At 37.0% G+C, this 13,542-nt stretch overlaps 1 protein-coding gene across 1 annotated transcript; it reads left to right on the top strand.

Moving 5' to 3' along the window:
- Nucleotides 1-12,179: 12,179 nt before the first annotated feature.
- LOC148009601 (uncharacterized) lies at nucleotides 12,180-13,291 on the top strand. Its single transcript, XM_087673340.1, has 2 exons — nucleotides 12,180-12,555; nucleotides 12,648-13,291. Exons 1-2 carry the CDS (start codon nucleotides 12,416-12,418, stop codon nucleotides 13,198-13,200), a joined length of 693 nt encoding a protein of 230 aa, XP_087529466.1. The 5' UTR covers nucleotides 12,180-12,415; the 3' UTR covers nucleotides 13,201-13,291.
- The last annotated feature ends 251 nt before the right edge of the window (nucleotides 13,292-13,542 follow it).

Below are 13,542 nucleotides of genomic sequence, written 5' to 3'. Positions count from 1 at the left end.
TATCTATCTATCTAATCTAATTAGTTTGTTTATTTGTTTATTAGATAGATAGATAGATAGATATTAGATTAGATAAACTAATAAACTACTATTAGATATTAGATTAGATAGATAAACTAATAAAACTTATCTAAATAATAAAATAAATAATAAAATAATATCTTAGTTTATTTATTAGTTTACTAATTAGTTTATTAGTTTGATAATTAGTTTATTGGTTTATTTATTGTTATCTAATTAGTTTATTGTTATCTTTATCTAATCTAATTATATCTAACTAACTAATTAGTTTTATCAGTTTATTGTTATCTTATTAGTTTATCGTTATCTAACTAATTAGTTTTATTAGTTTATTGTTATCTATCTATCTATCTAATCTTTACTAAATATTAGATAGATAGATAGATATTAGATTCTATCTAATCTAATTAGTTATTAGTTAGTTATCTAATCTAATTAGTTAGTTAGTTAGTTATCTATATCTAATTTGATTAGTTTGTTTATTTGTTTATTAGATAGATAGATAGATTACTAAATATATTAGATAGATAGATATTAGATTAGATAAACTAATAAATAAACTACTATTAGATATTGGATATTAGATTAGATAGATAAACTAATAAAACTAATCTAAATAATAAAATAATATCTTAGTTTATTTATTGGTTTACTAATTAGTTTATTAGTTTGATAATTAGTTTATTGGTTTATTTATTGTTATCTAATTAGTTTATTGTTATCTTTATCTAATCTAATTATCTAACTAACTAATTATCTAACAACAATAACATAACATAACATTAACACAATTAGTTTCTTAGTTTACTAATTAGTTTATTTGTTTATTTATTGTTATCTAAATAGTTTATTGTTATCTTTATCTAATTATCTAATCTAACTATCTAACTAACTAATTAGTTTTATCAGTTTATTGTTATCTAACTAATTAGTTTTATTAGTTTATGAAAATGATGATTATGATTATGACTATTTTATTATGTTTATTGTTATCTAACTATCTAACATTAAACATTAACTAATTAGTTTTATCAGTTTATTGTTATCTAACTAATTAGTTTTATTAGTTTATGAAAATGATGATTATGATTATGACTATTTTATTATGTTTATTGTTATCTAACTATCTAACATTAAACATTAACTAATTAGTTTTATCAGTTTATTGTTATCTAACTAATTAGTTTATTGTTATCTAAATAGTTTATTGTTATCTAAATAGTTTATTTGTTTATTTATTGTTATCTAAATAGTTTATTGTTATCTTTATCTTTATCTAATTATCTAATCTAACTATCTAACTAACTAATTAGTTTTATCAGTTTATTGTTATCTAACTATCTAACTATCTAACATTAGTTTATTAGTTTGATAATTAGTTTATTGGTTTATTTATTGTTATCTAATTAGTTTATTGTTATTATCTTTATCTAATCTAACTAATTAGTTTGATTAGTTAGTTAGTTAGTTAGTTAGTTTATCAGATAGATTTATTAGTTAGTTAGTTTGTTTATCAGATAGATTACTAAATATTGTTATCTAACTAATTAGTTTTATTAGTTTATTGTTATCTAATCTAATATCTAATCAGTTTATATCTAACTAATTAGTTTATTAGTTTATATGATGATGATGATGATGATGATGATAATGATATGGTGATGATGTTTAGATTAGTTAGATGTTAAGGGTTATTGTTGTTATTATTATTATTTATTTAGATTTTGTAAGAAGCTGGGAATACTTAGAATGTTAATAATATGCCATGTCACACTGACACTGGTATATAAGGAGAGAAGTTGTAATTTTTCACATCTTTTTGACATATCAATACAATTACAATCTTTCTCTCTCTTCTTGCTCCAAGCTTCCATGGCTTCTTCATCTTTCCTGTCTTTCTCTCTCCAATTCTAGTCTTTCTCTCTCCTCGTCACTCTATTTCTCTCTCTTCCTGCAGTCTTTCTCTCTCCTCTGCAGTCTTTCTCTCTCCTCTTTCTCTCTCCCTAGTTCTCTCTCTGACAAGTGGTATCAGAGCTTCAGTCTTTGATCCATTATTTTCTTCCATTTTCACTCCTATTTTCCTATTTCAAAACCAATTTCAGACAAAAATGGTACAAGACAGTGACTAGTGGAGTGCTGCAGGACAACTACAGTTAGCAATGACTACATCTGGAGTTATTCAAGGTCAGATATGGCGGGTAAAGGCTTAAATGGCTGGACGTCATCAAATTTTATGCAAAAATGGAGGTAACTAGGGTAAAGAATGGTTAACCGGGCTTAGTTAGAGACTAAACTACAGTTACTTTTCAAAAGAGGTCTTCCTTTCCTCTTTCCTCAAGCTCTGCCCAAGCTTTCATGGAGTTTGCTGGCTGAGATCTCTTCTTTTCTCACTGATCTTTGCTCTCCATCAACAATGGCCTGCATAATGGCACTCTAGACATCAAATGCAACAAGTGGAGTACCAATCATGCCCTGTAGAAGCTGCCACGTGGCCTGGACAGCAGCCCGAAATTTGCGCTGATTTTTCCAGCCCTGTTCTCCTCCAGTTCTCAGCCAATCTTCAGCTATGGTGCTTCTAATTCATCATTGGCAGTGATTCCTTCAAGGTTTTGGTGTGTTTACTCCAAAATAGAACCATATTTCTCAGCTTTTCACTCTCTTGAAACCCTACATGAACAGTCCATGGGCAGCCATGAAAGCTTCAGCCCAAGCTTCCATTTCTTGACAATTTCTTGAAGATTCTTCATCCTTTTGGCCCGTGGAATCATTTCAGCAAGGATTCTTCAACAAATTGCAAGGATTAAGCACGGGATGGCTTAAGATTGAAGATCAAGAGCTTCTATGGAGCAAAAATTTGGGGGAAACGGGTTTAATGCTTCAATTTCAAGCATTTGAAGCTTCAAGATTGGTCTCTACCATCAGATAAGCAAGCTTCTTGGATTATTTTGCTAACCTTGGACAACCGGGAGCCCTATCAAGCATTTGGCAAGTTATTTTCAGCCATGTCAAGGTATTTCTCTTCAATTTTTAATCTCTCTCATTAATCCAATTGCTGAGCTTAAGCCATTTGACTGAGAGATTAAAGAATTGAACATTTTCATCAAATTCTCAGCCAACCTTTGCTTGAATCCATATATTCATGAATGCAATGCTTGTCTAATGCATATTAGTTTCAATCAGTGAATGAAGGGCCTTAATCTGAGATTTCAGCATAACATTTGAATCCTATGGACTGAATACATTGATTGATTCCTTTGCTTACTCTAATCCAATTGATTGGTTGATTCTCTTTTGCCTAAATTGGAAAATTGTAAAGGGTAAGTACTAGCAATCAGTGAGTCACTGAATTGCATAGGTAAAACCCTTCTCCCATCTCAAGTTCTTTTATCTCAATCAATTGCATCTCATGAAAGGCTGAATGAATATTTTCCAAATGCATATCATGCTGATTGCTTAGTACACTAGCCTCTGCCATGTTGATATTCCCACCGAGGAAAAAGGTGGATGCCGGGGGAGATAGTGGGACAAAAGAGAGGTGACCCTCCCTCACTATCGAAGATCCCGAAGGGGTGCAACCAACCGACCCGGGGGGAACTTTGCCCACCTCCCGGTGATTCGGAGCCCGTGTAGGGAGCCCGTCCTGCCGTTTTATCCCTCACACAGGTACAGCGAGTGGAGAATTGAAGATTGAAGACTTTCCAACGACTCAAGTACCTATTGGAGTAAAACAGGGTAAAACAGGGCATTTTCAGGTTACCCACAGGGTATTTACAGGTGGATACAGGTACACCCTTTGATACTGAAGTACAGGTGCAGGTACTACAGGGTACCCACAGGTCCTATATACCCCTTTGCAGGGTTTGGTAGCCTTTGGAGGTTACTTTCTTGCATTACAGGGTCAAAACAGGGCACTTACAGGTCTAAACAGGGTGCAGGACTGGACAGTTCAGACTCTGAAAGTCAGTTACAGAATTTTCTGTCCTAAACCTGTTATAGCGTGCTATAGCTCATCTCGAAGAGGGCATTGTAAGCTTCGATTCGCACAAAAAAGTTTTGCAATCGGAGTTTTCTAGCCAAAGTTATAGCCGTTTTACTGACAGGGGATACTGCAGGACTGCACTAGTATGGCAGGGCATAAAGGCAAAAATAAGGTCCAGGAGGACTATGCACAGCAAATCAGGGATTCTATGATGGAAAGCACATTTCAAGAGAACCCTGAAGAGCCTCAACAAGGAGAGATTAGTATTCTCAATGACGCTTTGTGTGCCCATGAACTAAGACATAAGGAACGTCATGAAGCTATTTTGTCAGTAATGGAGCATATGATTTTATCATTTGGTCAAACAAAGTCTACAATGGAACAAATGGTTTTATCTCATGGACAAACGAAGTCTACGCTTGATAAGTTGATGGAATCAACTACCCAAACCAAGGCTTCCATTGATAAATTAGTAGAATCCAATGCTCAGCTTATGGCAAAATTTTCTCAATTGATGCCATCGCAAACAGGATCAAAAGAAGCTAATGAGAAGGCTTGTTCAAACAATGACCCTTCAGTCCCACTTCAGCCATCCAACCAAAATGGTTATGGAGATGGAATCATTGGAAGAAGAGGTATTCCCAATAGTCAGTATGAAGTAGGAGAAGCTTCACAAAGGCATGATGACTATTTGGGCAGTTTGAACGGCGCCAATACTCAAGCTTTTGGACTGCATACTCAGCATCCTAGGAGTGCTTTACCAACAGGAAGATTACAAGGTAATTCTCAGCCACCTGTTGGAAGATTTCAATCTCATTTTGGGGGTTCTGTACTTAGAAATTCCGATCAGCCAGTTTTGGGACAGCAACCTTTCCATGATAGAGAGTTCAAGGATAAAATTGTTTTATCCAAATTCAATGGCCAGTCATCTTCACCATCAGAATTAGAGGAATGGACTTCTAAGATGGAGTCTTATTTTGACATATTTCCTAAAACTGATGACATGAAGATACATTTTGCCTCCCTCCACTTAGAAGGATTTGCTCACACTTGGTGGAGGTATATCAAGAAAGAGAATGTACTTATTGAGAATTGGGAAGCTTTCAAGGCACTTATGGCTGAAGTCTTTGTTTCACCTCTTGAGAAAGAGAAGTTAGAACGAAGATGGTACAACTTGGAACAAAGGAGCCTAAGTGTAAGAGATTATACAAACCAATTCCTCAACTTGACCATGTATGTGGAAAATATCAGTGATGAGGCCAAGTTACACAAGTTCATGTATGGTTTGGAACCATCCTTGTCAGCTGATGTTATGGCGCAAAATCCTACTTCACTTTTCAAGGCTATTGAGCTTGCAGAGCGCTTTGGAAGGAAGTATAGGAAAGAGTCTTCATTTCAGCCAAGTTATGGACAGCCAAGGACTGTTTTAAAGCAAGGGCAAGTTGGTAACAATTATGGCAGCAACCATATGCCTAATGGGAGTTTACGGATACCAACTTATCCCCCATTTAATGCTTCTAGGCTTCAAGGCAATTTCAGGACAGCAAACAGTCCAAAAGTTGAATTTAAGCAAAGTGACAATAAGCCTAAGTCTACTTCAGCCAATACAAATTTCAGAAATATTCCCATGGATCTTTATAAGGAAAGAAAGGACAAAGGCTTATGCTTCAAGTGTGGAGAAAAGTATACTCCTGACCATGCTTCAAAGTGTGTATACAAAAATGCCAAGCCAAAAATTCAGAGTATGCTAGTTCTTGAGGACCTTGAAAATGACATAGATGAAGTTAATACAGTCCCAATCAATGCTGAAAATGAAGATTTCGAGGATGATGGTGGACATGAGTACTTCTATGATCCATCTGACTCTTTTCCTTTTGATCCAGGCGGTGATATCCCATTTGATCCTGGTGGATTTTGTAATGAGTTGCCTGCTGCCACTAATTGTTCTATCTCTATGGATGCTTGGACGGGATCTAAGAACCCTAATACACTTCGTATGAAGGGAAGCATATGTGGAAAGCCAGTGTTCATCCTGATAGATAGTGGCAGTACCCACAGTTTTGTCAATAAATCCATTTTGTACAAGTTGAATTGTGTTCCCACCGACTTACAGCAGCCCATTAGAGTACAAGTGGCTAATGGTGAAGAGGAAATCAGCACACAGATTTGTCCACAGGTTTCTTTGCAGATGGCTGAAAATTTTGAAGTCAAAGTAAACCTGATTACTTTGGAAATGGGGCCCATAGATATTGTACTTGGTTGTGACTGGTTGATGACCTTAGGCAGGATTACTATGGATTTCTCACAGTTATATATGGAGTTTTTCTCCAATGGACAGCTCATCCGTTTACAGGGGATCCCTAGTAAATCTGATTTTCAGCTTATCACCATTCAACAACTCAAGAAAGAGTACAAGAAGCGCTCACAGATATTTGTATTGCATTTGAACAAAGAAACACATGATCAGCCCAAAAATTCAGCAAACCATCCAGCCTTGACAGCTCTTCTTGAGGAGTACAGAGATCTATTTGAAGTACCTACTTCATTGCCTCCTAAGAGAGCGGTGGACCACCCCATTGATTTGGAACCCAACTCAAAGACGATCAATAAGCCACCTTACAGACTATCAAAATGTGAACGAGAGGAAGTAGCCAAGCAAATCAAAGAGCTTCTTGAAATGGGATTCATTGAACCAAGTTCTTCACCGTATGCATCCCCAGTCCTGTTAGTCAAAAAGAAAGATGGATCTTTCAGAATGTGCATTGACTACAGGGATCTTAACAAGATAACAGTGAAGAACAGGTATCCTATACCCAGGATAGACGATTTGCTTGATGAGCTTAAGGGGGCTCGATTCTTCACGAAGATTGATTTGAGATCAGGGTATCATCAGATTCGCATGAGAGAGGGTGATGAGGTTAAGACTGCTTTTAGGACTGATCGTGGGCTCTACCATTTCTTGGTGATGCCATTCGGCCTTACAAACGCTCCAGCTACCTTTCAAAGCCTGATGAATAAGATTCTACAACCTTTCCTCTTTCAGTTTGTCTTGGTATTCTTCGATGACATTTTGATCTACAGCAAGACTTTTCAGGATCATTTGTCGCATATGAGGAAGGTTTTTGATGTGTTGAGACATCATAGGCTTTTTGCTAAGGAGAAGAAGTGTTCTTTCATGCAGATTGAAGTGGAATACTTGGGACATATAGTCAGTGAAAAAGGAATACAGGCTGATCCCAAGAAGGTGCAATGCATAAAAGATTGGCCAACGCCTACTACTACTACCTCTCTTAGAGGATTTCTTGGTCTATCTTCATTCTATCGCAGATTTATTAAGCATTATGCGGCAATTGCAGCCCCTTTAACTGACAGGTTGAAGAAAGAGGCTTTCTTTTGGGATTCTCTTGCAGATAGCAGCTTCAACCAGTTAAAGGAATTACTTACCTCCGCTCCTATTCTTGTATGCCCGGATTTCTCTAAAGAGTTTACTATACAATGTGATGCTAGTGGCCGTGGCATTGGGGCTGTTTTGCTTCAGGAGCATGGAGTAATTGCATTTGAAAGCCGTAAGCTTACTGATAAGGAGATGGCCATGAATGTTTATGATCAGGAAATGTTGGCTATTCTGCATGCAATCAAGAAATGGCACCATTACTTATATGGCAGCCGATTCAGAGTGCATAGTGATCATCGCGTACTCAAGTATTTCCTTACTCAGTCAAATCTTACTCCAAAGCAACGACGATGGGTAGCAACATTACAAAATTATGACTTTGACATCACTCATACAAGGGGCAAAGATAACATAGTGGCTGATTCTCTCTCTCGTATGTGGGCCTGCAAAATATCAGCCATGACGGAATTACATAGTGATTGGATTGAAGAGCTACAAGAGGCATATCTCTTAGATGAGGAATTCAGCCAAATCTTTCAGAAATTACAGCAAGGTCTCATGGAAGAAAACTCGCACTACCAGCTTAAAAATGGTCTTATTTGGTGGAAGGGCAAGATTGTTATTCCCTCTACTTCTTCCTTCAAGCGAAAAATTATGGAGGAGATGCATTCTTCGCCTTTAGCTGGACACTTGGGAGTTTTCAAGACTTATGACAGGATCAGCAAGAGCTTTTATTGGAAAGGACTGTGGAAAGATGTCAAGGACTTCGTTATGAAGTGTATGCCTTGTCAGCAAAATAAGGATAGCACCCATAAGCCAGGAGGTTTATTGCAGCCATTGCCTATTCCTACGGGTAAATGGACTCATATTACTATGGACTTTATCACTGGCTTACCTACTACCAAGAAGGGGTGGAATAGCATTTATGTGGTGGTTGACAGACTCACCAAAGCAGCTCATTTTATCCCAACAAAAATTCAGTTTACTGCTTCTCAGGTGGCCAACCAGTTTATGGAGCATATTTTCAGATTGCATGGATTACCGCAGGTGATTGTCCATGATAGGGACTCAAAGTTTATGAGTAACTTTTGGCAAGCGGTATTTACATCTATGGGTACCAAGTTGGCTCCATCTACGGCTTATCATCCCCAAACTGATGGACAGACAGAGAGAGTTAATAAATGGTTGGAGACTTATCTTCGCCATTTTTGCTATGATGTCCAAACCTCATGGGATTCTTGGTTACACCTGGCTGAGTTTGCTTATAATAATTCCACTCATGCGAGCATAGGAGTTTCACCCTTTGAGGCTTTGTATGGTTACAAGGTGCCCCTACCCACAGTCATTTTTAACGAAAAGATCAACCCTCATGGGAAGGAAGAGTTGGATAGAATGCAGACCCTTCTTCAGCAATGCAAGGTGAATCTAAGGAAGGCTCAAGATCAGATGAAGATGTATGCTGATGAGAAGAGGAGGCCTTTAGAGTTCCAGGAAGGAGAGCTGGTTTTGTTGAAGGTGCCCAAATCCAAGTATTCTACATTGAAAGATGGATCCAGTAATAAGCTTGCCCACAGATTCTATGGCCCTTACAGGATCCTTAAGCGGATTGGAGATTTGGCTTACAGACTAGAGCTTCCCTCTTCTACAAAGATTCATAACGTCTTCCATGTTAGTCAGCTCAAGCCTTATTATGGTGATCCAGTGGATTTAGTTGATGAGCTGCCACCTATTGATGAAGATGGTATTGTTCAGTACATCCCAGAGGCTGTTATAGGTCAGCGTGAAAAGAAGCTTCGATCACGTTCTATTGTGGAATATTTGATTAAATGGAGAGGTTTACCCTCTGAAGAGGCTTCTTGGAGACCTGATTCAATATTGGATGAGTATCCATACTTGAAGGATACATTAGTGGCTGAAGCCTATTGCTTATGGAGCTAGTATTGGTGCAGACTGGTTCAGGACAGCACGCTGTTTTAGAACAGTTTTTGTCGTACTTCATTTTCAGAATTGAGCTATCTACATGAGCTTAAAGTACTCTTCAAGAGCTTCGTTTTGATATGTGGTACACTTCATTTGGACACTTCTATCAAAAGTTATGGCTGATTTGGTCCAGCAGGGACTGTTATTCCAGCAAGCTGTCTACTTTCTTCTGGAACTATTTGTTGAAGATTCTATGGCTCCAATGGCTTCTAAGGTTCTTCAAATCATGTATATAGCAGGGTCCACTTTTCGTACTTCAAATTCAGCCCTTGTAATGATAAATTCTTCACTCATTCCCTATTTGTTAAGCTGTAAAACAGAGTAGTACTCTGTTCTATCCATCTTTTCTTTAGCTCTTTCTAGTTTTGTTTTTGGGGACAAAAACTTTTGGGAAGGGATGGATTGTAAGAAGCTGGGAATACTTAGAATGTTAATAATATGCCATGTCACACTGACACTGGTATATAAGGAGAGAAGTTGTAATTTTTCACATCTTTTTGACATATCAATACAATTACAATCTTTCTCTCTCTTCTTGCTCCAAGCTTCCATGGCTTCTTCATCTTTCCTGTCTTTCTCTCTCCAATTCTAGTCTTTCTCTCTCCTCGTCACTCTATTTCTCTCTCTTCCTGCAGTCTTTCTCTCTCCTCTGCAGTCTTTCTCTCTCCTCTTTCTCTCTCCCTAGTTCTCTCTCTGACAGATTTAGATTTTATTTAGATATTATTAGTTTATTATTGTTTGGATATTATTAGTTGGATATTATTAGTTTATCTAATTAATTATAATATATAATGATGATGATGATGATTATTATTATTATTGTTGTATTGTTTATTAGTTTATTTATTGTTAGTTTATAATTTGTAATTTATTGTGGTCTTATTTTATTTAGATTTAGATTAGACAAGATAAACGTTTTAGGATATGTGGGTAAAACTATCCTTTGTCTCATTGATTGCAATTCGTAGGGCATTATTCAAGTTAGAAAACTATTGTTAATTATATTACTATTTACTTATTCGTGGTCGTGACTTTCATTGTTGAGAGATACAACTATCCTTCAGATCAACTCATTGCGATCTGTGGGGTTGGCATGGATGTGGTAGCCCTTCATGGCATTAAAAATTCGTTATTGACGTTTTTAAACTTAGGAGATTGTTTAGTGTGTGAATTATAATTTCATTGGCAGGGGTGGGGTATGATTTTCTAAGAAAGGATATTAGTTGGTGTGCACCGTGCAATGTTAGGTGCACCACCTAAAATACCAACTCATTGGTCATTGTGGCATTGGCTTTGATCCTTGACTTTTCTCATTATAAAATGGATACATTCATTGTGACAAAAAGCCTAATGTCTCAATTAGGAAGCCATGAGAATTTGCTTGAAATCTAATCCAAATGCATCTTGAAGACCCACTTGAGTCCTGTGTGGGATAAATCTAATGTCAATCTAATGTCATCTACGATCTTTCACTGTTTGAGCATTGGAAGTTAATGCACGTATGTTTAAATTTAATGCATTGGAAGTTAATCTAATGTCATCTAGGATCTTCCATTCTTTTTAATTTTTAAGATAAGATAAGAATAGTTGATATGCACTTGGATGTTGACGTATGTGTTTTGCGCAGCATGGAAGAAAAAAATGCGTCTGTAGCAAATGTTGTGCAGTGCGCTCCCAGTGTGCAAACGAATGTGTGCAAAGGGAAAGAGGTTATAAGGAGGAAAGCAATTCGTCGTGCACTTAGGCATGTTGGAGGATATGAAAGTTCTGTTAGTTTTTTGAGATTCATTCATCGCTTCGATGGGCTTGAGAAGCAAGTGAAGGCACTGTTTCGACGTCAAAGGGCTTCGATTCCTCTTGGTGAAAGCATTGATAGCCGTCTACAGAGGATTGAGAGAATTTTGGAGGAGAAATACGAAGGGAACCTTTGTGATGGGGTGAGGATACATGATGAGTTGGAAGAAATCAAGGGTTACATGGGCGAGATATATGAGCATGTCCGAAAGTATTGGCCACGTATTGGATCCTTGGATGATCATGATGAGAAGATGAAAGATCTTATTGACAGTGCTGGTCGTATAGAGGATGGCGTATGTGAGTTAATTGCTCACAAGAATGAAAATGTTTCCCTTGATGTGCAACTTACTTCTTTGAAAGTTTCCCTTAATAGGTTTTCGGCAATGTTAACCCAGATGAATCACCGTGTGGGTTCATTCCCTTTCACTCGAGAGCATTGCCCTTGATATGCAATTTGCTTCTTTCAAAGTTTATCTGGATAGGTTTTTGACAATGTTAACTTGGATGAGTCGCCGCTGCATAAGCACATCCTTGAAAACCTCCATTTTGAAAAACATTGTCTATCTCTTTCAAATTGAAAATTGCTACATACTTGATATATATAATCTTTGTAAGACTTTTTAAATGAGTTGTGTAAAGACTTCTTAAATTGATGAAAACCTCCATTTTAATAAACATTGTCTATCTCTTCTAAATTATTAAGATTTTTTTATTTTTGATCTTAGTTTGATAGTTTAGATTTTCATATTTTCACCTTGGTATTCATCTTTGGATCTTTAACATGTTTGAGCCTTTGCCAAGATCTATGTATGGATCTAAACGAATGAACATCCATTAGTAGGGCTTGCACACACACACAGAGAGAGAGAGAGAGAGAGAGAGAGAGAGAGAGAGAGAGAGAGAGAGAGAGAGAGAGAGAGAGAGAGAGAGAGAGAGAGAGAGAGAGGGAGAGGGAGGAGGTAAGGCATGGCTATATATTTGGTGAGTGTCATGTGTACATGTGGATGAATGGACATCCATTGAAGAGGGGAATCATTAATTGGATTTTGGTGAGCACTGTGTATGTGTGTACCCATGCATGATTATTTACACGTGTTCGTGTATGACTGTTCTTTTGTCTTGGAGTCCAACACACTTTCAATTTAGGGTTTTCAATTGGAAATGTGTTTGTCTTCAATGGCTTTGAGATTTGAGGTTTCTCTGTTGGGACTCTTATACTTTATTGAAAGTTTCGTGCAGTCGTCATGGAACAAAGCAAAGCTATGGACGATGTTCCAGACATAGTGCATTCGACTCCATTGAATGCAATTGATTTGGTTGAATCAAAGAAAACAACGACAACATCATCTCTTCGACGCTTGCCTGCTTGGAGTCGTTCGCATGGGTATGGGAGATAGTTGTTATTCTAATAATTGTATTTTCACCAAGCTATTTTGTTCTTTTTTTGAAGATAGTCATTTGTGTATTTTGTTGCAGCCAAAATGTGGAGTTTAATAGAGTGAATAAAGTTAATGTGCGAAAGATGAAAGAAGTGGCGAGGCAACAGGGAGGCCATGTTAGTAAATTCACAAGGACATCAACGATCCGAAGAAACACAAAGGCTGCTTCAAGTTCTTTGGAGTTTAAAAGCCTCGAGACCAAGATGGATGAGTTGATGGAATTGCAGACGAGTTTATCCACACGTGTCGATCATGCACTTGCTATTTACTCTGCAGAGTTGCATGAACAAGCTAAGGGTTTATATGGTGTTGTGTGCGAGACAAAGCACACCCAGAGTGTTCTTCAACAAGTGTCGAGTGGTTTGGGCGGTGAAGTAAGAGAACTTTCAGCAATTGTCTCTGAGACAAGTAGGTTGATGAATTTGTTGTTGAATGATATGTGGGCATCGTTTTGGGGGCATGGAGATGATCGTGAGCCTATGATTTGCCAGAGGGGTTGTCGACTACCGTTTTTGCAGTTCCAAATGAATGTTAATAGGTTCAATGCCTTGCTACAACAATTGAGTCGTCAAATGAACGGTCCCAATTGAGGGGGATTTACTTGGCTGAGGCTTATGATCTATTATCGTCTCGCTTATATCTTGCTTGGAAGTGCTTGGACCAATATTTTTTTTGTAATGATGTGTGCTTCCTTTTTGTGAAGCTTATATTGGTTTTAATGTAACGATGTGATATTCTCTCTCTCTCTCTGTATGGTTTTAATGTAAGAATTCTATGGTCTAATTGTAATATTCTCTCTCTCTCTCTCTCTCTCTCTCCAGTATTTGGTTTAATTTATTGGTTCGATTTATTGATCTATATCTATAGTAGTTTATTTATAGATATAATTATTAAGATTTGCAATCTAGAGAGAAACTTCATTGGTTTTTGCT

This window comes from Lygodium microphyllum, chromosome 30 (genome assembly GCF_053477565.2).
Source record: "Lygodium microphyllum isolate KBCC chromosome 30, Lygodium_microphyllum_v1.1.10, whole genome shotgun sequence".
NCBI lineage: Eukaryota > Viridiplantae > Streptophyta > Polypodiopsida > Schizaeales > Lygodiaceae > Lygodium > Lygodium microphyllum.
Note: the sequence above shows the minus strand (reverse complement) of the source record. Positions and strands in the feature narration are given on the sequence as shown.